The following is a 23168-nucleotide window of genomic DNA, read 5'->3' on the forward strand; positions in this document are numbered from 1 at the left end:
GTTTCTATGTGTTTTTTTACCAGTAAATTTATAGTTTTTGCAAGGATGCAGCTCTATTTTTATCCCTCTTTGTTGTGCCTTCCTATTATTTGGGAGTGATAAATATTTTTAAATATATGGGTGAATATTTTTTTTGGAAGTAGTGAAAATGTTGCTCCAAATGTCACTTTTATTTTTTCGTTTAAGACAAAATATTATTGACAATTGATAAGAAACAATATTTTAGAAAATTAATTAAAAAAAACAATTTATTTCTAAATTTTAAAAGATCGCTTCCAAAAATAATTCTGGTTTTGTATTTGTAAATGAATTAGATAAATAATTTAAAAAATAAGAAAGAAAATTTCGCTGAAATATTACGTTTGCGGCTGGGAAAATGTAAATAATAACAATAAAATAGCTTAATACAAATTCTTAACTTTAGATTCTGTCGTCGGTCTGAAACTTAAAAATAGAGTCTGGTGATTCCTCAAAAGTAGTCATTAATTGTCAATATTTTATTTTTTTATAATATATTAAAAAATATTCAATCAATAATGAAATATATCATGCCATATGGTTCCACTTTCTTTTCTTTTTTTTCTTATCACAGAAAAAGAAGAATTAAATACTTTATATTTATTATTTATTTTTAATAGCATATTTTCAAAAATTCAGTTATTTTTATTATTTTTTTTAAATAAAATATATTTAAATATTTTAAAAAGTTATCTTAATTTTCAACCTTATTTTTTAAAAATTAACACGCAAAAATTGTGGGAATCAATTTGAAAAAACCATTGTTACATTTTTAAAAAAAAACTATTGTTCCGATTGCTAAAAAAAGCCTTAAGGTCTGAAAATAGAAAAATAAATTAAAAGTAGAAGAAATGTTTATTGATTTTGGAAATTTGGGGGAAGAAAAAGAATAAAATTTGCTTTAAACATGAAATGATTTGCATATCGGATTTAAAAAATATATAATTTATAATTGAAATTTGATATAATTTCACATTATACCCATCAACCCTGGATGATAACTAATTTATTGAAAATCAGAAAATTTAAGAAAGAAATATTTTTTTATAGCATTCTAACTAAAACAATTTATTTTTATTCTAATTAAATTTTTTTTAAATTATATAAATAATACGTAATAGAAAATGCATTGTTGTAATAAAAAAGAATAAAACAATTTAGAAGAAATCATTATAAAAATTATACAAGATTTTTAAGGATTTCTCAAAGAACATTAAATCCTCTCCAAATTTACAAATTTAATTTATCGAATTCTGATTTAAAATTCCCAAAATTTTGGTTTTCCCTGTGAAATAAAAAATCAATCATGGAATGTCAAGCTTGCAACAAGGATCTGATGGGGAAAGAATACGTGGAGAAGAAAAGCAAAAATTATTGCCTCGCCTGTTTCGACGATAAATTCGCGAGTAAATGTGTCGAATGCGAAAATGTTATATCTGCCGGTCAAAAGGTAAAAAAAAATGTATTTGTTTTTTATATTAAACCTCCGAAAGTGACCGACCTCTCAAACATAAAACACTCGTTTTATTTATTGATGAGCATATATCGCCTTTTAGGCCCCTCCCCAGCACGTATTGAATATAAAATCATTCATTTATTTGATATATTATAATGCTTACTTAGACTAAAGATTCATTCTTTCATCATTATTTTGAAACGCCGTAGAATACAGATCAGCGGGTGAAACACCAGTTTGGTTTCCCATATAACATAATAAATGATTTTTTTTAAAGTTTTCATAAAATTTTAAATGTAAATTATTTATTACCGGAATGGTGTATCATCAGATGATTTATATCGATACACTAAATGAATAAATCGTCATTTTAGATAAGAATCATATGTCATTAGGTCCTCTGTCTCTCCCCCCGTTACGGCCCTAAAGCCAATTTTATGAGTATTTTTTTAAGGCTTAAAAAAATATGATACTATTAGGTGACTGGCCAACACTATTTTCCATGAATTACGAGAATTATGAATTTCCTTTGTTCAGTTGCTTTTGCCGTCTAAGCCCGTCATAACTAAATTCTCTATATTCTTAACTATGATTTATTTATAATTTTTATCCAACAAAATATTGACCTTGTTCTTCTCTTACTATTTAAGCTGTTTTTGTTAGATCTGGCTAAGATAGCAGGGGCGTCACTAGCCTTTACAAACTCAGGGGGCTCAAAGAAATATTTTTAAATTATTTTCAAAATGACCTATTGTTTTAAGCTACCATTTTCAAAATGACCTATTTGGAGTATAATAAATAACCCTGAATTCACAATTAGTGCGAATTCGCGACAAATAAATACAAAATATTAAGGAAATTTCTGACTTTAAAAAAATTGAATGATGCCAAAAGCTAGATAAATAATATTTTATTAAAAATCCTCATCGAACTACTTCGCATATTCTCAAAGCCTTCTTTATTTTCCTTCGGAATTCCTGTTTACTGTTTATTGTGGAAAGATTTTATTTTAAAAATTGGCGGGCTCAATAGTGAACAGTCATTCACCCGGAATGGTTCTTACATCAACTCCTCGCTTAGAAAACATTATTTTATTTTTCGTTTTTTCTTATTATTAAATTATGCATATTTTTTTAAACTTGTTAACAACATTTCATATTCTTTTCTTAATAATTACCAACACAAATAAATACTATGATCGTTCCATTACATTATATAGGAGATAGGGAAAACAGTTTATGCAATTTTAAAATATAAATTTTTCAAAATATAAATTATTTATAAAATAATATTGCATAAATTATTTGTTATATTTATTAGGCAATTTGTTTATGCTCATTACATTTTTATTCGATACCCTCTAATTGATCATAAATTTTCCTTCGCTTCAAAGTCTTAACATTTTCCATCATTCCGTTTTCTTTTACTTTTAGATAAATAACATTTATGAATAATTATTTTTTGTGTGTGAGGTATTAGGAAATTAGGAATTCTCTCAAGCGTAAAATATAACTTTTTAACACATATATAATAATTTTACGATTCGAGTTATTTATGTGGTAATGTAATATAACTAAATTTAAAATTATATAATAAAGTTATATATATAATATAAATTAATACACTTTATGCCAAATTAACTATTTTTATAAATACGATGTCAATTTTAACCTTTTTTTCTATCAATATCATATCAATCATCTTTAATCCTTATCCACGATACGAATTATTATATTTCTCTAAGTATATATACAGATGTTTATTGTTTCTTTTCTTAAATCTGTGTATAAATAAATTTATAATTTGGTTAGTGAAATTGTTTTGATAGTCATTAGAGCCAAAAATTTCTATCATCAATAATTTAATGCCAATCTCTCATATTCTAACCAAGTACAGTTTAGTTTACACTCCAGACCTTGGAAATTTTTAAAAAGATTTTTCGGACCCACGAATATTGTTGTCCCTCTCCTGGCCCGTAAATAATTTTATGTATATTGAACGGCCCGGAGTAAAAAAAATAATTTTAAGACATTAATTCTGAGTTTTAAATAAAAATTTGCAAATATTTGCACCAATGTCCAGCTTGGCCGCTTCTAGTTTGCAACTCATCATAATTGTAAAAAAAAATTTTTAGAAATGAAAGAAAGAAGTGAATTATCCATAGACGGAAAAGGTGCGAAAAAAGGTTCACAATAAGAAATTTTTTCAAAAAATATGCAATCTTTATATTATTTTTATTGCACTATCGAATCTCAAAAAAAAATCTATAATAAAACGGGTAGACTTCATGTATGGGCTCTATGTATTAAAGATCTACAACGGGTGGGTCTGAACGGGCTTTCTAAAATATTTTAAACTGGATGGCGGGCGGGCTAAAAATTATTTTTATAACAATGGGCTGGTGAATTTTAAATATTTTTGGGCAAAATGCTCAGAACACCTCTATTTATCAAAAATTAATTTTTTAAAAAATTTCATAATTGCCTTTTATAATAATTCTAAATGCATCAAAATAAATAAAGAGCCAAACCAGTCATTAACATAATTTAATTTTCAAACATCGAGCGAGCTGGTTAAATAAAATTTTTAGCAAATGAGCTGACGAGCGGTTGGGTAAATTTTTTTAAAAAAATGGGTGGATGGGTGGGTTAAAAAAATTTTTATAACAACCTATGGGCGGGATTGTTGATTTAAACCCATGCATTGCAGACTCTACTATATATTAGCGGAAATACATGACGCACGCTTCAACCCCTTCCGGGGTTATGAAATTGAATGTCATTCCTGGCGTGTTGATTTTATAGCAGAAATATTCGCGGAATCAAAAATTAAATTATAAGAAAATTGTTCATGACGAAGGGACAAAGGAATGCTTACCACTAGATATCAATTGAGTACGTTATAAAGGGTTAAGGCCCGGTTCTAATACTTTTAGCCCGGCCCCCAAAAATTTTTATGGTGGTTCAAGATGATTAAATTATATAATTCAGCGTTAATTTTATTTTACAGCCCTCAAAAATATTCTATATAAATTGTCCAGCGATCTCTGCTTATTTATCCTAAATTATTTTTTTATTTTTAGCATCACCTTAAGGTTACTTTAAAAAAAATTAGACGGATTTTAAAGTTTCTAAATTATTTGTAAGCATATATTTTAACAAACCAAAAATGACAATATTTTTAACTTTTAAAATCCTTTCTATCAGCACACATTAATTAAAAATCGTAGCTTTTAACCCCTTAGGGATGATAATAATAAAAAAATCTTTAGTTATTTTGTATAAACACAATCTGACCCAACTTACTTTGGTTACCTGAACTGATTTTAATTAAACACTGGCAAAAAAAACTACTTCGTTAAAAGTCAAGATTATATATATTCATAGATAAGTTTTTACAGCTAAAATGTTAATAGATTGATTTTGCTGCAAAAAAATATTTAATACAAATAATATAACAATTAGGAATTAGTGTTTGGAGACGAAGGACATTACCACGAAAAATGTTTCAGATGTTCCAAATGCAAAGCGTTTTTGGATGTTAACAATTACGAGACATCCGACAAAAGGCCAGTATGCCAAAAATGTTACACAGTCCAACTGCCTGGAGGTGGTGTGTGTCCGAGTTGTAATCAATCCTTAAAATCTGGTAAACCAACATTTCTTAATTTATGAATCCATGTTTATTTTAAATAAAAAAATAAAGGTCAACCCAAACTAGAATACAAAGGGAAACAATATCACGAAAATTGTTTTATTTGTTCATATTGCAAGAAAAGCTTGGGTAATGAACGTTTTTATTCCAAGGATGATAAAAATATATGCGTCCCCTGTTACCAACAAAATTTAGCTCAACAATGCGCCAAATGCAATAAAGTAATAAAATGTTTTATGTTGATATTTTATCAAATAATTTTTTACATACAATCTATTTTTTTTTGTACGCGGAAATATTAAAACTGGTTTAGGACTTGGAAAGCCATTTTTTTTAAACTCATAAAAGGAATACTGCATTATACGATTGATGAATGAATGAGACAAACATTGTTAAAATATTATATTCTTAATACACCCATCATAATTTTACGACTGATTTAACCAATATGTCATTGTTTTAATATAAAAAAAATTCACATAAGGTCAAATATAATATATATATATAACTAAAATATCTATCAGTTTGACTCTCATTTTTAAGGAAGTCATTAATAATGCGAATGATTCATATATAAATATTTTATATATTATGAAAGCCAATTACTGACGTGGGCGTTAAATCGAAAGGAGAAATATTTCATAAGGAATGTTTCATATGTTATGGATGCGGCACAGAACTTTCGGGGAAAAGCGTCGCAGCCAAAGACAATAAACCCTATTGTGTAGAATGTTATGGCAAAATGTTCGCAAATCGATGCGCAGGTTGTAGAGAACCAATCACAGGTTTTGATTTTATTGCATTACGATAAGCTTTCTGATTGGTTAATTTTTTTTATAATGTTTACGAAAGTAAAATTTTTTGTGTTTTTAAATGACTGAAAAATTAGAAATAGTCAATCTAAACAAAAAAATCTTAATTCTCCTTTATTTTTATCAATTTAATATTCTCATAAATAATTTTAAAATTTCTCAGTAGAAATATTAAAATCGTTCAGAAATATTTTTCCATCTATATTGTTTTCAAGTAATATAATGTTTATGTTATTATATTTTTTTATATTCGGTTATATTATAATTTGGCAAGCTTTAACTATTTTTTATTTTCTCATATGGACTAGTGTTGTTAAGCTGGTCATTTTGAGTCGATTTTTAAAACCTAACTTAATATTTTAGCCAGAAAAATATAGCCTGAAGCCTCGTGATTTCGTTAATATATGTCTAGACCTTTGTTCCTTCTGTGAGCAAAATCTTCAGGCTTGCGTAATATTTTTCTGGATGAAATACTGAGCTAGCCGTTTTTTAAAATCGACTCCCGTTTAACAACACTAATATGGGCTAAGGATAGGGTATTTTATAACAATTTCAATTCAAACATTCTCAGACAGAATGGGAGAAAACAGACCTTCAAGGGAGAGGGTGAGAATGTCAGTTTTTTTAGTAACATGGATATTAATTAGAAACACAAACTCATAAAATTTCACGAAATATTTTCATTAAAATTTTAAAAATGATGGGATAGTTACCTTTTCGCTCTTTGCATAAAGATCTATTTGTTTTGTTGATTTATATTTTTATATGAAATGTATTTATATGATTAGAGCTTCGCGATTCTTATGTTATTTTGAGATTATAGCACACTCTAGATGCATGGATAGCAAGCCAAGTTTATAGATAGAAGGGACCAAAAAGAATTTTTTCAAAAGACTTTTGAGATTATTTATTTTTAAGGTTTTAGTAGTTTTGCTGAGAGGATTTAATATATCGAAATAAATTTGATAAAGGTGCTGGAGGTATGCAATACATAACTTACCAAGATAGACATTGGCATAGTCAATGTTTTATATGCACGGCTTGCGGAAAATCCCTTGAAAATAGCGGCTTCAATTTAAAAGGAACAGATATCGTTTGCCCAGAATGCTTTCAAAAGCCATAATTTTTAATGATTTGATTATATATTATCATTTTTATTTATAATTAAATTGGTCCATTTTAATGATTTTTAATTATATATAATTTATTGATATAAATGACAAATTTTATAAATATTGTATTCAGAGAAATTAAAGATGACATATTTATTTAGCCTAATCGTGATTTTATTGTAAACTAATGGCATATTAGAAGAATTGGATCTCAAAGATTCACTTTTGATATCAATATTTTTATAACTTAATTCACTCAAAATATACGAATATCTAAAAAAAGAAAACGGGGTCACTGGGGGTGGGCTTTGATTACTTTTCGTCATTTTTTGATGAATAAAGTAGATTAGAACATGCATTAAAGATAAATAAATGATCTAATTCGGTAATTTTAATGATAATTTATTTTTTTAAATTAAAATTCACCTCCTAAGTGGATAAAAATGTTAAAAAGCGCTAAACCCACAATATTTCATTAGAGAAGCTTTAAAATTTGGTTCGGGGGAGGGGGGGGGGTCGCAATGACGACCCTGTCAGTTGTTAGTATGATTTACTAGTTTTTTATTTTATTATATTTTGCGGTTGTTTTAAATAAGTGACATCGCTAGTGGATCAATCGGTATAATAGTGCTCAATGTGCATATGTCTGATATAAATGCCCGGTGAACCTATATACGAATGAATATTATAATTTACGAATTGATAGAACCGAATCTATATAATTCCCGCAAATCGTTTTGTTTTAATATAAATTGTAATTTAATATAATATCTTTTGGTAAATAAAATCACTTAAGCCTCGCAATTTAACTACTAAAATCTTCAGTCTCCTATAATTTTTTGGCTTGAAGTTAGCCGTTTTTAAAATCGGGCTAAATCGAGCCATTACATTCTATGTTACTAATAAATCTTAAATATTTATAATAGTCTTTATATTTTTATTGACAAATTTTATAAAAATTCAAAACCGATAAACCTTTATAATTTGTTCTAAACCGCAACCTTTTAAAATTTTAGTAGCTGAAGCATAACTTAAATAAACGGTTCGAATATTGCCAAAATAATCTAAAATGCTATAAAAAAACCCAGATTTTAAATGATCATAACATTATGATTAAAGTATACAGGCAAAATAAAAAGTATATTTTCTATTTTTTTTATTCAATACTTAGTTATCATAAAATATCGATATAATTCTTTCATTTTTCTTATCATTGTTTCTAAAAAAATATATAAATGGTTTTATATTAATAAGATTGGTTAATAAGTTAAGCTTTCTAAATAGAAAAAAAAATGATAATCTTTAAAGGCTTCTACAAAATTTCTCATGTTTTGGCTCTTGAAGGATAAGTTTGAAGTAAAGAATGCGAAATCAAAAAGTGATATTTTTAATATTATTATGTAAAATCAAATGTGTATTTTGAATATAGGAATGATATTAATATTTATAAAGGGTCGGAGAATATTTTCTATAGCAAAAAAAATCAAACTTTTTTAAATATGAAATATTAGAATTTTAGTAATAATAATTATCAATAATTTCTTATTGTAAAAACAGATTTCTAGTATATAAAAACCCTTATTTTAAAATTTAAGAAATTTATATATTTATCAGTATAAAGACGATAATGCAATTATATAATATAAAGCATAATTTAAAGTTACAATTATTATAATTTATAGAAAACAATTTTGCCTTGTGTGTCTTTAATTATGAGCATATTATATATGGGGAGTTGTTTGTAATTTTTTTTTATAATTACGACAATTAGCAAAATATCAAGTTAGAAAGTTACACGCGCAATAATATATTTTTTTTATAATAATCTAATATCTTAGAATTTAAGTAAAAATTAAAAATAAATCTGAGGAATTATATTTAAAAAAACCATCTTCAAAATATTCATTCTATCAATAAAATCATAAAATTGATCTTTTAGTTCTCGATTATTATAAATACAATCCTAAATAAATATAAAAGAAAAAAAATGGGTGACTTTACGAATATAAATAAGATTGAAAAAATATTAATTATTATATTTCATAAGAATCATATTTATGCCAAAATGTTCTTATATAGTGCATGGGTTGGTTAAAAGTAGAATTTAAAGCTTTCTCAACCATAAAATTTAAAAAAAAAAATTTATATTTAAATTAGATTAATAAATATTCTTAATTTTAAGGTAACTAAGTAAATCAAAGTACAAAGTGATGTAATGGTTCTATCTATAATACATCATAGCTTTTTCCCTCAACCCCTTTACCCGCAGCTAATTTATAAAACAAAAAGGAAGTTTATCAACAGCATCCCCCACCACTGGCCCCTTGCTTAACGGCTGTTCCGCCGGATATTTTAACATTCTGTTTATCATGAGAGGCGGCTGCGGTGGATGAAGATGTCGAAAGGAGATTGGCGTTTCCCATCTTGCGCTTGATATCTGAGGCCATTGTGATAAAGGCTTGTTCGACGTTATTCGCATTTTTGGCGCTCGTTTCGAGGAAAGGGATGCCCAAGGAATCAGCCAAGGCCTGTTAACAAATTTAAGATGAATATAGATAAGGAGTGTGAATTATAATAATTGTAATTGAACGAATATAAATCATAATTTTTTGTTTATTTTCGGTATAAGCACTATTCAGGAGCATAAACAGGCGTGGGAAATAATGCAAAACCCAAATATTATCGCAAAAACATTAGGGTGAACGAGTTCTATGCTGCATGATGTGGCTTAGGGTTAGCCTAAAATGATAAGTTTTATTTTTATTACTAAAATAGATATGGTCTAAGACTTGGGTTGGCTAAACATGAAAATCTATAAAATAAATAACACTGTGTGACAAGAAAATTGGGGGAAGAAAATAAAAACAAGTTTTGGTGCAGAATTTGACGCTGAGTTCGAATCCGTTTTCCAAATTTTCCTTAGACGTCAAATTTTAAAAATATTATTGTATAAAGACAACTTTTCGAAATCTCAAAAATGGTAAAATTTCGGTCTTTATACGGATATATTTTAAAAGGTATCGAATAAAAATCCCTGAAAATTGGTGATAGTGTTAAACTTATATTTCTTTATAAATTTACTAATTTTTATAATTTTTTATCGATTGGTTTTTGAGAATAAAGAATTTCGTTTTGGGGGTCTTAAGTTTTCAATTTAAATTACTATCAAAATTATTAACTATAGAAGATAAATTTTATATAATTTTGCTTCAAATATGCTCAAGATTATATATTAATTCTAATTATGTTTCAAAAGTACTCTATGCCATGAAAATTCAACCAAAATATAAATTAAAAAAGTCGGTACAGATATTTTCGAACATCTGCATAAGGCATATTTAAAGCAAAATTAAGGTAATATTTATCTTTTTTAGTTGTAATTAGTAATATTTTATGCATTTATGATCAATTTATACCAAAATCAGATATCTGTACCCACTTTTTTAATTTGTACACTTTTTGAATTGAGCATTTTTGAAGCAAAATATTTAGATTTTATTTTATCAAATAAGTATTTTTGTAACAGAATACAAATTATAAAGTGTCTCAAATATTAAATATTTTTATGTTGAGTAAATTGCAAGAAACTAAGACATGTATTAATATTTTTATGAGTAAATGCAATAATTGGTAATTTTTTCATATTTTTTATTAATATTTATCTTTTTTAGATGTATTTAAGAATATTTGTTTTTTTAATCAATTTATATCAAAATGACTTTCCAATGGAGTATCTGAACCAGTAGTATGGGCAATAAATAATAATGCCAAATAACGAGTAGGAAGAAAGGAGAAGAATTATTTTTTTTCGCGCTTAATTTTTCATAAACATTTAATTTCTTTCATTAATTTTTTTTTAAATTGGATTTTAAATATAATTTAAATTCTCTCCTTATATAATATTCTAAAAAAAATTAATGCCGAGGTCCCCTTGTTTAAAGTGTGTCTCTAAATTTTGTTACATCTGTGCGGGCTATATATTGCCCGCACAAAATGTCCAATTTCTCCAATCATTCAAAGGATTTATGAAATTTATTACAATATTCCACTCTGCGATTTGGATAAACCATTTGCCCCTAATTACATATGTAAAACAAGTTATAATTCTTTTAATTCATGGGTAAATGGAAAACGGTAATATTTGCTATTCGAAATATGCATTTTGGCACGTAGCAAGAAATCATTCGTGTGATTGTTATTTTAGCTCGATTAGTACATTTAGGTTTAACAAAAAAAATAAGAAGAAAATTCGTTATCCTGAAATTTCGTCAGTTGTTTATCCGGTAAAATATAATATTCATATAACAGTTCCTTTTTTTAATAGTTTGCAACTGGAAAAATTACGTTGCCAGATGAGAAATATAACTATTTCATTTAAAATAAATTGTTTGGGAATCGTACCGTGTGCAGTGTAGCGAAGAGAACGAAAGCCACAATAAATAAATATATTAAATGTAAGCTATATTAAAAAAGATTTTATAAATATTGGTAAATTTAAAAAAATATAGGTTGTTTAAAAATTGAGTAAGGATTTTATAAAAAAAATGTATAATAATAATAAGAAAGGTTTGCTGCAAAAATTAAGATATTTTTTAGTTGTGGGGATCATTAGAACCGAAGTTATAAACCTTCAAAAAGTGCTAAAAATGACCTTTTTGGCCACTTTAACCTAAAATAAATAAAAAAACCTGACTTGCTAGAAAAAAACTGACAGCGGATTTAGAATATGCATAAAAAACTGTCTTAAAACATGTTTATTTTATTTTCTCCCAAAAAATTAAGTCGAAATTTGTCACACAGTGTAATGTATGGAGAGGTTGAAAAAATTTAGGTAAATTGAATGATATTTCAAATCGTGTAAATAGATACGAGCCATTAATTAATAGGATGCTATGCCATCCAATATATAGATGTATCGTATTTAATGAGACCATAAATTAATATTTAATGAGACCATAAATTAATATTTAATGAAACCATAAATTTATAAAAAAAATTACTCATTTTTTATATTAAATGTTGACGATAATTATTTAAATTTATAAAAAATATCACTAAAAAATTAGCCATTATAGAAAAACTCAAAATATTATGAGCAAGGATTATAGTAGAGTAATGACTATATTTTTAGCCGTTTTAACCGGTTAGAAACTAATATAAATTAAAACGTTATAATGTTAACAGACTTTCTCCGGCAAGCGCTAAAGATTGAGCCGAATTTAGCCATTACCCAAGAATAGTGAGGATATATTAGGGAAATCGGATATCATGAAATTCCGTTAATTTATATTCATATATTTATAAATTTCAGATTGTGAAAATAATATAAATAGGTAATAATATGAAATTCTGTGTCCACTATAGTTGGGTAATTACAATATTACGCCAATTTTTAGCTGGCGAAGTTTTTAGCAGAAAAATATAACTTTGGCCTCGTTCTTTAAAAATATAGCAGCTCAAATTTGAAAGAAACTAATATAAATTAAAACACCTTAATGTTAACATATTTTCTCTGGCACGAGCATGTAGATTGAGACAAATTAGTCATTACCCAACTAGAGTGTGCACTTATATAAGCCCCTAAATAGAAAGAGAAATTTTAAATGGGCAAACCTATTTAATTCACATTATATCAATTTTAAAAAAACACCTAAGTTCTGTATTATTACTATAGAAATAAGCATATTATACTTTGAATTAATTACTATTAGCTTAGTTAGTTTGCTCTATAAAATATTGCAAACAAATTTTCAAAAGATTTCTAAAGGAAATAAGGACACCAGTAAAAAATAAAAGCTATCTTTATAACCTATTATTCAACAGTGCTGATACAATATATTCTCGATCAAAAATGAAACATTTAAAAAACTCAATGAAACTGTCCACAAGATATCTACTTATTATAACATTACACGGTCGATATCTTACGAATAATGAGTTCCATGAAGCTTAAGATATAATAAAAGGGCTAAGATTACTGCATGTTAGTGATAATCGTATCATTTATGTAATATTATAAATTTATAATGCAAAAGTGTATCTTTGATAAGCAAAATATGGTAGAATCTATAAACAATAATCAGTTATTGGCAACAAGCTAGTGGAAGTAACTCTGTTCTTCCCTTTAAGGGAAATACCAAATGTCATATAACCCTTCCAAGTTCAAGATCATTTTTCACTTTGACTATAAGAAATTCTAACTTATGATTATTTAAAAATATATAAGAAAATGGTTAAAACTCAGTTATTCCGAGGAAAAACTGCCAAAACAAGAGAAGCACTATGTCTAGAATAAATCAGATAAAGGGATATGAAATCTATGGTGATTCGAAATCCCACTTTTATATTATTTATTAAGAGCGGTTTCTAAATTTAGAAAATCTGATTTGACAGGAAATAAATTTCAGCATATGTTGAGAAACTACCCCATGAAATTTAATCCATTATTGCCCTTAAATCTTATGTATTTTCCAATTCATGTGAAAAATCTATATAAAAATGAATATAAATTAAGTGTAGTTCAAAAGTGAGGAAGTTGTTTGAAATTCATGGTTTTGATACTATGTACGTGTTGGAACCAGACCTTCATAGGCCGGGTATAGGCTTAATATCATATTTCCTAGCGGATCTGGGGTTATAAATTTTTTCAATGTGCTTGGGCCTAAAATTATTAACTTAAATTTAGCTTATTTAAACAGTTGCTAACTTAAAAAAATATTACCATTTTTTTCTTCCAATATAATAAATTTTAGTATTGTTAACAAAATGATTGCCTAAATACAATTAATTGTTTATTTTATTCAGAGACATCTAGGCCTGGTCCTACTATGTATTTTAATTTTTTTTAAATATATCTGGGCCAGTCCTTAAATTTAAAAATACTTGGCCCCAAATGGAATTTTTATTTATAACAATTAACATTTATTTAAAAAATAAAATTCCATTTTTAAAATATTAAAAAATACAATTAATTTAATATTATTTTCTACTTTATAAATATTATAATTTATAATATTTTTGAAAAATATATACCATTCTTAATCCTTATTCGAAATAATAATGGAAATGTTATATGGAGGTGAAAGATCACCCACAATGGAAGCCTAACCCTGCATTCACAGTTAGCACAAATATTTTAAATACTTCCTCGTGCTAACTGTGATTGCAGGGTAACGTGGTGCATGGATTATATATTGTACTCTAACGGCAAGATAGAATAAAAAAAAAGATTAGCATATGGTTCGAAATTATACATCTACAGGTTTGTCAAGTCCCGCATTAGACCTATTTTACAGATGTAGGAAAAGGTTATAAATAAAATTGAACTGAGGAAAAAGGAAGGATAATTTTTGAGAAAAGCGAATTTATTTTTAGCTGGGGAAAAAAATTGGTCGGTCTTTCTTGAAAAATAGTATCTAAAAAAAGGCATTAAGAAAACAAGATAAAAAAATTTTGTCGAAGTTCCTAAGTCTTAGCCTGAATGAAAATTATAAATTTAGAGCTCACTAAGTTCAAGAAAATGTACGACCAAGAGTCTAACGAAAGTGCAGAATATTAGTATTGAATCTTTTAAACATACTTTGGCATCAGTGTCCTTGACGGCCCTTTTGCCAGTCAAATCATCTTTGTTCCCAACAATGAGCTTGCACACGTTTTCGCTGGCATATCGATTTATTTCTAGTAACCATTGTTTCACGTTATTGAAGGATTCCTATACACGAATCAAATTTATTTTAAAAATTTTCATCATAAATATTAAGTAAAATTGAATTTAAAAGGGGCGTTTGGCCGAATTTATAACATTATAATTACCTTTGAGTGGCAAGGTTTAAGGTAATAAACATCATGATAATTTTAAAAATTATTATCATAACTCAACAGTATTCACGACAGAAGGTCCGGTTTTCTAGATTTGAACCGAACCGATTCAGTTTATTCGAATCGGTTTTAAGGTTCGATCTTTGCAATCGGCCCTCCTTGTGAATAACTACTTTCCAAAACTGGTGTTTAAAAAAATATCATGTGTATTCTGCCATATTTTTTTAAATCTAATCAAATTAAGTTGTTATTATCATTTCATGTAGTTTGGGGAGTCGTTACTGATTACTTTATTTATGCTCAAAATCAGAGACCTGCAGGCCTGGCCCGTTAATTTTTTTAAATATACCCGGGCAGGACCTGAATTTTTTTTAAAAAAAATACCTGGGGCGCAGATATTTTAAAATCAAATATCTGAAATAGCTATTATTAGCTATAAAAATCAAAAATAAACAATATATTTTTGAAAAATCCGGGCAAATTTTTTTTTAAAAAAACCGGGCCAGGCCTGAAAATATAAAACCCGGGCTAGACCGGGTCGAACAATTATTTTAAAAAAATCAGGGCTGGGCCGTGCAAATGGTACCTCTGCAGGTCTCTGCTCTAAATAATAAGTTTTTTAAGGTATGCTCTTTTGTTTTGTTATAATATCTTAATAAATGTTTTGAGAACTATAAATTCAACTAAATTTTGTAATAACTTTAGGTAAGAGTGCTCAAAAACAATATATTTTAGGAATTATAATTTTATTTTAGGTATCCACACCCCCCAATCTTCTTTAGTATGAAATATGTTTTATAAAGGTATTCACAACAAAAATGTTGAGGTCATCGTCATGACTTTATACTGTCCAAGGTTCAGTTTGGTTTTTACATTGTAGCTTATGGTTTAGTCTTTGTAAATCAGTTCCAGACCAAACTTGTAAATATTTTTGAAAATTATTGCGTTGTTAAATATTAATTTTATGATTTCTCGTTTTTATAGCAAAAACATATGCATAATAAGAGTGGATCGTCGTTGATTTATTTATCCCTATTTTATCCTTAAATTTGCAAAAATAAAGATTTTTAATTAAAAATCCATAAATTTAAGGCAAGAAGTAAATAAATAGACATTTGATATTTTTGAGATAATGAAGTAAAATGAAGGGGCCAAAGATTTCAATTATTGATAATAATTCATAAATATAATTATCTTATTAATAACAATTGTAGGTATTATTATTTAATAACTATCATATTTTTTTAAATTTAATTTTATAAATTTCTTAATTTTTCCCTTAACAATTAACAAGATCGAATACATTTTTTGAAATGGCCAGAACAAATGTAAGCGCTCTTTATGAAGTGATTTTGAAAAAATTCATAAAAAGAGATTAATTGTTAAAATATAAAAAAGAAACTTTTTTAAGACTAAAAAAATTAGTGTAAAGAGAAACGTGAATAATTATAGAGCATAACCCGATCAACCTCATATCATCAAAATCTTAATTGATAAGATGAACAATTGCGATACTAAGAGCTATAAGTTTGTCTGGGTGAAAATTATTGAAAAGAGATTTTTTACACCCTGGTAATTAAAAAATTTCCCTGGGTCATAAAATAATCTTTTACAAATTGTCCGGGCAGACTTGTGGTACCTAATTATTTCAAAATAAAACTGCTAGTCTGTCTCGTAAAGATATTTGCACCTAGCCCGGCCCACTTCTACTATAAGCCTCCATTATAAAATAATTACAATTTTGAACAATCTCTATATAGTGGATAATAATAATAACTTGACGCCATTATAATAAATTTACACCATAATCATAAACATATGCAAATATGTAAATAATATAAATAGGATATAATAAAAAAAGACAATAAATAAGTTAGAGGTCAAAAAATATATATTAAAATGAATTAAACCTACCTAGTCAAAACCTTTGCAAATTTAAACTATAAAAATTAATTTTTGTTATTCCATCAAGTTGATTATACAAAACAAATGAGGAAAATCCATAAAAAGGCCATCGGGCTGGGCTAGGAATTTTAGAAAAAAATTTAACGGGCCGGGTAATTTGTGCATAAAAAATTTTCCAATATATATATAATATCAAGCAGGGCCTCGTAAATTTCTCATTTTTCGTAGAAATTTTAATGGGCTCAACCGAGAATCAAAATGTTGATACATTTTTTTTCGAATTTCAATCTAATACTTTGATTTCGATTAATACCATTTGAAAATAAATTACAATATGCTTATTTCTTCGTATTTTAAGAGTAATGGTTGTTGTATAAATAGATAACCATAGAGGAGATATAAGAGTCTTAAATAAGATTGGGAAAAATAATTAGATATAGATATTAAAAATATATAATGGGCCAGGCCGGTTAAATTTTAAAAAAACTATAACCAGCCGGGACTGGCAGGGCTGGAGACAACTTGTGCAAAAATTCTTAACGGACCAAAGCGAACCGGACTTTTCAGACCTCTAATCCACATATATAATAAGAAATAGATATATTAATGAAACATTTTCTTTTATAACAATAAGATAGAGATAAACATAAAAATATTGAAATTCACAAAATAGGGTAGTACATTAGTACATACCTATAATAGCATAACTGGTGATTTATTTTTATGAGTTAAATAATCAGATTTTTTATATTTTGTTTTTGATTTTATGATAAATTTTTTTTAGTCAATTGATAAAAATTGATCTAAATTAATGATTTTTTTTTAAACGGCTCGATTTAATTCGCATTTAAACTTAATTAATTTTATTCCAACCCTTGTAAGGATATGGAATATATTGATAAGCTAATTACAACCCTTTTAAAAGATCAAACAAATACATGGCATGTTTCCATAAAATTTTGTTTTCATTTTAAAATAGGTTGACTTATATAAAATTGCAAATAATAATAAAAATTGACATTTCAAAGATCAATATAAACATAGATATAGCCAGGATTTTCTTAGGAATGAATTTTGAACGGTCTTCATTTCCATATATTTAATTTAAGGACAAAAAAATCTTAGAAATCTTTGGGAAAGAGGTTTCCAAATAATTAAAAGCCAAGGAAAGAAATAAATGTAGACACCTGTAATTCAAATGAGTTGGTTTTATTTACGATTATCAGAGGATCTTATAGATTTGTCGATCTAACTTTTTAAGCCCCTTGAATGACCCCACACCTTTTAAAAAATATTTATTTATTTTTATTCCATTTTTTAACCACTTTTCGTCATCGTTTTTCAGATTTTTTTTATATACACCCAGAGTTATTCAATATAATTTTGTTTTTATATTATAGTATAATGTTTCTGTTATTTTTTAGCTGAGATATAATTATCTAAATTATAAATCTTTTTAAATTGAATTGTTTTTAAATAAAATATCGTCAATAAGTATTTTAAAAAAAATTTAATCATATTTTTAACACATTAGAATATTATTGTAACAATTGATGAAGCCCCATCCATGCCTTTCGATGAAGGCTTTGGTGATGAAACAGATGGTGTAATCATACCTCCTAATGCTGCTGTAGTAAGTTATGAACAAGATTTCGATAAAAATGATCTAAAAGACACACCTAATCTTCCACTAGATATTGCAGCGGAAATCGAAATCCATATTCCACGACACATTGATATTGTCTTAAAATTCTCAATATCGACAAATAAATAAAAACAAATTAAATTTTCGAATTTAAAATCTAGAAAATATATATGAAAAGAAATCATTATAATTCTTCAACTTGATTTGATTGGAAAACCTCCAATATAAATATTTGTTGACCAAGATGTATTCACTGCTTGTAAATCAATCAAATATTTATTCCAAACAAAACAATAGAGCAAGTTTTATTACAGTCGAGATGGAGATAAAAAAGTTTATAGGAATTATTTTACTGACTGGATATCATTCCTTACCACAAGAAAGAATGTATTAGTTGAATGACAAAGATTATTACTTTGGACGACCATTTTTAAAATAGATGAAACTTGGTATAAAGGTCAACTAGATTGTATATGGGCCTTAAAGTTCGATTAGAGTTTTTCTCTTTTAACGAATCTTAAAATACTCAAAATATTTTTGAAAGTAACAAATTATATATCATTTTATAGTCCTTAAATTTCTCCTTAAGAAAATGCAAAAATTATTTTAAAAATATCTTCAGTGTCGTTGTATTTCTGGTAAAACAAAAAACCATTATTTGAAAAGTGTTGCATTAAAAATGATGAAACTCATGAAATGTGTTAATTACCAATATATTTAAATATTTAAGTAAAAATATTAATGAAGAAAATAAGAATTTAAATCTTATTTAATATTTTTTATTATTTTAGAAATAAAGAGATCAATTATAAAGAGCTCTATTTCTAAAGTTAATTAAAATATATAAATAAAAAAATGAATTTTATGTGAAAATAATCATTAATCTATAAAATTATTATATAAACTGGAAATTTTAAAAAAAATACAAATTATTGTACCCCAATAAAAAAAAATATTTTATAATTATCTTTATAGATAATAGCGCCCTCTATAATTCATTTTTTATACATAACATTATAAAAATTTAAATTCACATTTTTTCCATTCATATTTTTATTGAATAATAAACATATTTGATGAGTTTTATCGTTTAACACTTCCTTTATAATTGATTTTTCTACTCCTAAAATTTAAAAAAACTAAATAAAATTTAAATTCTTATTTACTCCATTAATATTTTTATTTAAATATATAAATATATTGGTAATAAACATATTTCATGAGTTTCTTTATTTTAAATGGGGCACTTTTCAAAATATTTTTTTTTATTTTTATTGAAGATATTTTTAAAATAATATTTGCATTTACTTAATGGATGTTTTAAGGGCTACAAAATGATATATAATTTGTTACTTTAGAATTAGATCAAAAATATTTTGAATATTTTAATATTAGTTAAAACAGGAAAAGACTCATCGAACTTTTAAGGCCCATAACTCGGGATATTTTTGAGCTAGGGCAATAAAATTTGGATTTGTAAGGTAAATCTAAACCTTCATTCCAAGTTTTATTCATTTTAAAAATGATCGTCCGAATCACTGGCCAATTTGTCATGGAATTACCCATTTACTTCAAAAAAAATTGAGAAACTAAACTTGAAAAATTAAAGTTATGACAAAAAAGGAAAGGGGCTATAACAATTACTGATTTAAATAGACAAATGAAATATTTATAATACAATGGAATGATAGAGTGGTGACAGCTGCATCAACATGCAAAGCTCTTAGCTCTCTGTGCAAATTGTCAAGATTCTCAAAGATTTTTTAAATAAAAATTATAAAATTTAATCTAATAATTTCATAGAATTCCTATGGGTAGCATTGTTCTGTGCGATAACCTCATGTCGACATATGAAATAAATATACAAGGTAAAAAATGGTGGTGGCCTATTTTTAGTTATTTTATTGATGTAGCAGTAGTAAATTTATGGAGGATATGGAATCAAATTAATCCTGATATAAAAAATCAATACTTACATTTCAGAGGGTAATAACTATGACACTTTTAATAAACTCTAGCAAATGAAAAGAGGGGAAATTTTCCTTACTAAGTAAAATAATAGATTCTTATTATTTAGCAATGATTACTAATAACAAAATAAATTTTGTCATACCAAAATATATTGATTGTATTAAAAAAGATAATAAAATATAAAATTATAGTATTGTAACTAATAAATGCAAAATATATCAATAAATCTTGAAATTCTATATCCTATTTTCCCCAAATAATAATATATTACCTTATTTTTATGGCATCTAATGGTAAACATTGCAGATATGTGATGGTTCATATTTCCTATTTAGAATGCTTTTTTGTGCTAATATTTTCTTATGATTTCTTAGACTATATATATTCGAGAATTTTAATCAGCAAGAAAAAATCTGACCATTAATAAATTAATTATATATAAATGGTAAAAAGATAATATTTAATGAATTATATATTTTCGTTTTTCATTTAACACATTTGATATCTTATTGGTAAAAAAAATTCTTAATGCATCTTTGCTTATTTTGTTTATTTATATTTATTGTTTCAGAGGGGGTAGGGATTTAAGGGATGATTATTTCCAGCTCCACCCTCTAGCAACTTCTACAAATATAAATTATATATTATTTATATATATCATATCTGCATAGGTCAAAATTTTAAGCCCAGCCCAGATTTGAAAAAAAAAAAATTATTTTTCAAGACCAAAGTAAATTCTTAAAAAAATAATTTGACCAGATTTTTATTTTTGATCTTAATTTGGTCCATCCCAAAATTTCTAAACATTTAATTATTTTGCCTGTATTTTGCAATTGCTTCAAAGAGAGATTAAAAATATGAACAATAAATCAGTATTAAATGCTTTATATGATTTTATAACTAATTAATTGATGCATTTAAAAAATTTAAATCAGCTTAATCTGGATTTTTAAAAGTGGCCCTAAGGCCTGGTTGGATTTATAAGCCTGGCCAGATTCCAGGCTATAGATCCATGTTATATATTGAATGAAAATAATAATAAAAACTTTTTCCAATTGATATAAGTAAAAAATTAATTTATTTCTATATAAAAATGAAAATGCAATTTTATTATTTATCAAGATAATCTGACTAGTGTTGTTAAACGGCTCATTTTGAGCCGATTTTTAAAAACGGCTAACTCAATATTTTATTAAGAAAAATATTATGCAAGCCTCAAGATTTTGCTTATTGGTGGCACAAAGGTTTGGACATCTATTAGTGAAATCTCGAGACTTAAACAATATTATTCTGGCAAAAATATTGAGTAAGCCGTTTTTAAAAATCGGCTCAAATCGAGCCGTTTAACAACACTAAATCCGACTCAAATAGTGTTTATCAAAAGGAAATTTTTTAATTGGAAAGAATATTTTTTCAAATTATGACAGGTAACTGAAGTAAGAAGTTTCATTAAAATTTAGAAACATGGGTTAGTTAACAGGTTTAAGAGATATAGTTTGAGGTTAATATATGATTTTAAGCTAATTTTATAATTTTTATGTAATGACTAATCTGATTTGTATACAACTAAAAATTAAGCCTCTTGTAATTTGGCAAATTAGTATATTTGCTCTTGGTATTTAACTAAAATAAACTTCATAATAATATACCAAATTAATTATAAAATAATTTTTCTAAATTAAAAACAATTATTAATGACAAGGCAAACTTGATCAGTGATATCATACACTACAATTATTCCATGAGCACCTCTATAATAACTAGAAGTTATAGTTCTAAATCTCTCTTGTCCAGCTGTATCCCACTAAAATAATAATGAACATTAATTTATACAAATATATAATTATATACTATTTGAAGTTTGATAATTTTCCCATCTAATTCAATAGAACGAATTTTCTAATGAAATTATAATTAAACTATTATCATATATATTTATCTTACAAAATCAACTCCTATAGTGCTAATATAGCTCTCAGTATATGTATCATCCTATAGATAAAAAATATTATTATACTAATATATTTTATAATATATTTGATCATATGACAATATAATTTTATTTTTAATTTATTTACATAAAATTTTTAATAAATTTAACATGCATTTTGTAGTTCTTACAGCAAATCTGATAAGAAGGCAACTTTTCCCAACTCCAGAATCACCAATTAACAAAAGTTTGAATAGATAATCACTGAAAAAAAATATTTATATAATGTTCAAACGATATTTTATATCATAAAATTTATTACTATTCTGGATTTAAAGAATGCATAGTTATGTTTTGAAAACACTGTTTTTTTGTCTATATATTTTATGTTTTATCAATCGAATATGGTAGGTGAATTTCAAATGCTAACGTTTCAATTGAGTAAAAATTTCTAAATGAAAAAATTGACAAGTATGAAATTCTGTAAAATCAATAAATAATTAGAATTAGAATTTTACGAAATAAGGATCCTGATTTATTCCTTAAAATATATTTTAAATAATTGATGATTTAATCATCAATATTTGATCTTAATATATTTTATTCAATATTAAAGAATATATTAGTATTGATATTATAAGTAAATTTTTCTATTATAGGTCTAACATCTCATATATTTATACTCAGAGTTGGGTATACCGCGAATAATTGTATCGCAGATACAAGATACAATTTTGACATTTTTTTAAAGATTCTAGTATTTGTATCTAAGATTCTTTATTCTGAAGTAATCTTGTATCATTTGCATTTTCTTTAATAAAAAATTTTCATATCACATATTTTAATC

The 23168-nt window shown here is 25.9% G+C and overlaps 2 protein-coding genes across 2 annotated transcripts; one reads left to right on the plus strand and one right to left on the minus strand.

Moving 5' to 3' along the window:
* Positions 1–1058: 1058 nt before the first annotated feature.
* LOC135923882 (four and a half LIM domains protein 2-like) lies at positions 1059–7189 on the plus strand. Its single transcript, XM_065458871.1, has 5 exons — positions 1059–1468; positions 4939–5122; positions 5180–5349; positions 5727–5913; positions 6912–7189. Exons 1-5 carry the CDS (start codon positions 1325–1327, stop codon positions 7061–7063), a joined length of 837 nt encoding a protein of 278 aa, XP_065314943.1. The 5' UTR covers positions 1059–1324; the 3' UTR covers positions 7064–7189.
* Positions 7190–8241: 1052 nt separating this feature from the next.
* On the minus strand, positions 8242–22784 carry LOC135925217 (ras-related protein Rab-1A-like). The gene is made up of 7 exons (XM_065460441.1): positions 22644–22784; positions 22513–22585; positions 22336–22383; positions 22243–22290; positions 22100–22195; positions 14632–14763; positions 8242–9580 (listed from the first exon to the last, which is right to left on the minus strand). The coding sequence occupies exons 1-7, from the start codon at positions 22664–22666 to the stop codon at positions 9350–9352; spliced, it is 651 nt and encodes a 216-aa protein (XP_065316513.1). The 5' UTR covers positions 22667–22784; the 3' UTR covers positions 8242–9349.
* Positions 22785–23168: the final 384 nt, after the last annotated feature.

This window comes from Gordionus sp. m RMFG-2023, chromosome 2 (assembly GCF_954871325.1).
Source record: "Gordionus sp. m RMFG-2023 chromosome 2, tfGorSpeb1-WG-v2, whole genome shotgun sequence".
Classification (NCBI taxonomy): Eukaryota; Metazoa; Nematomorpha; class Gordioida; order Chordodea; family Parachordodidae; genus Gordionus; species Gordionus sp. m RMFG-2023.

Bases quoted from the DNA above. Each gene is read 5' to 3' on its own strand.
- LOC135923882 (XM_065458871.1), top strand. From the start codon at position 1,325: ATGGAATGTCAAGCTTGCAACAAGGATCTGATGGGGAAAGAATACGTG. The intron at 5,123-5,179 runs GTAAACCAACAT...AAAAAAATAAAG, and splicing joins TAATCAATCCTTAAAATCTG to GTCAACCCAAACTAGAATAC. The intron at 5,350-5,726 runs GTAATAAAATGT...ATATTATGAAAG, and splicing joins AATGCGCCAAATGCAATAAA to CCAATTACTGACGTGGGCGT.
- LOC135925217 (XM_065460441.1), bottom strand. From the start codon at position 22,666: ATGCATTCTTTAAATCCAGAATA. The intron at 22,384-22,512 runs GTAAGAACTACA...TTTTATCTATAG, and splicing joins GCCTTCTTATCAGATTTGCT to GATGATACATATACTGAGAG. The intron at 22,291-22,335 runs GTAAGATAAATA...TAATTTCATTAG, and splicing joins GCACTATAGGAGTTGATTTT to AAAATTCGTTCTATTGAATT.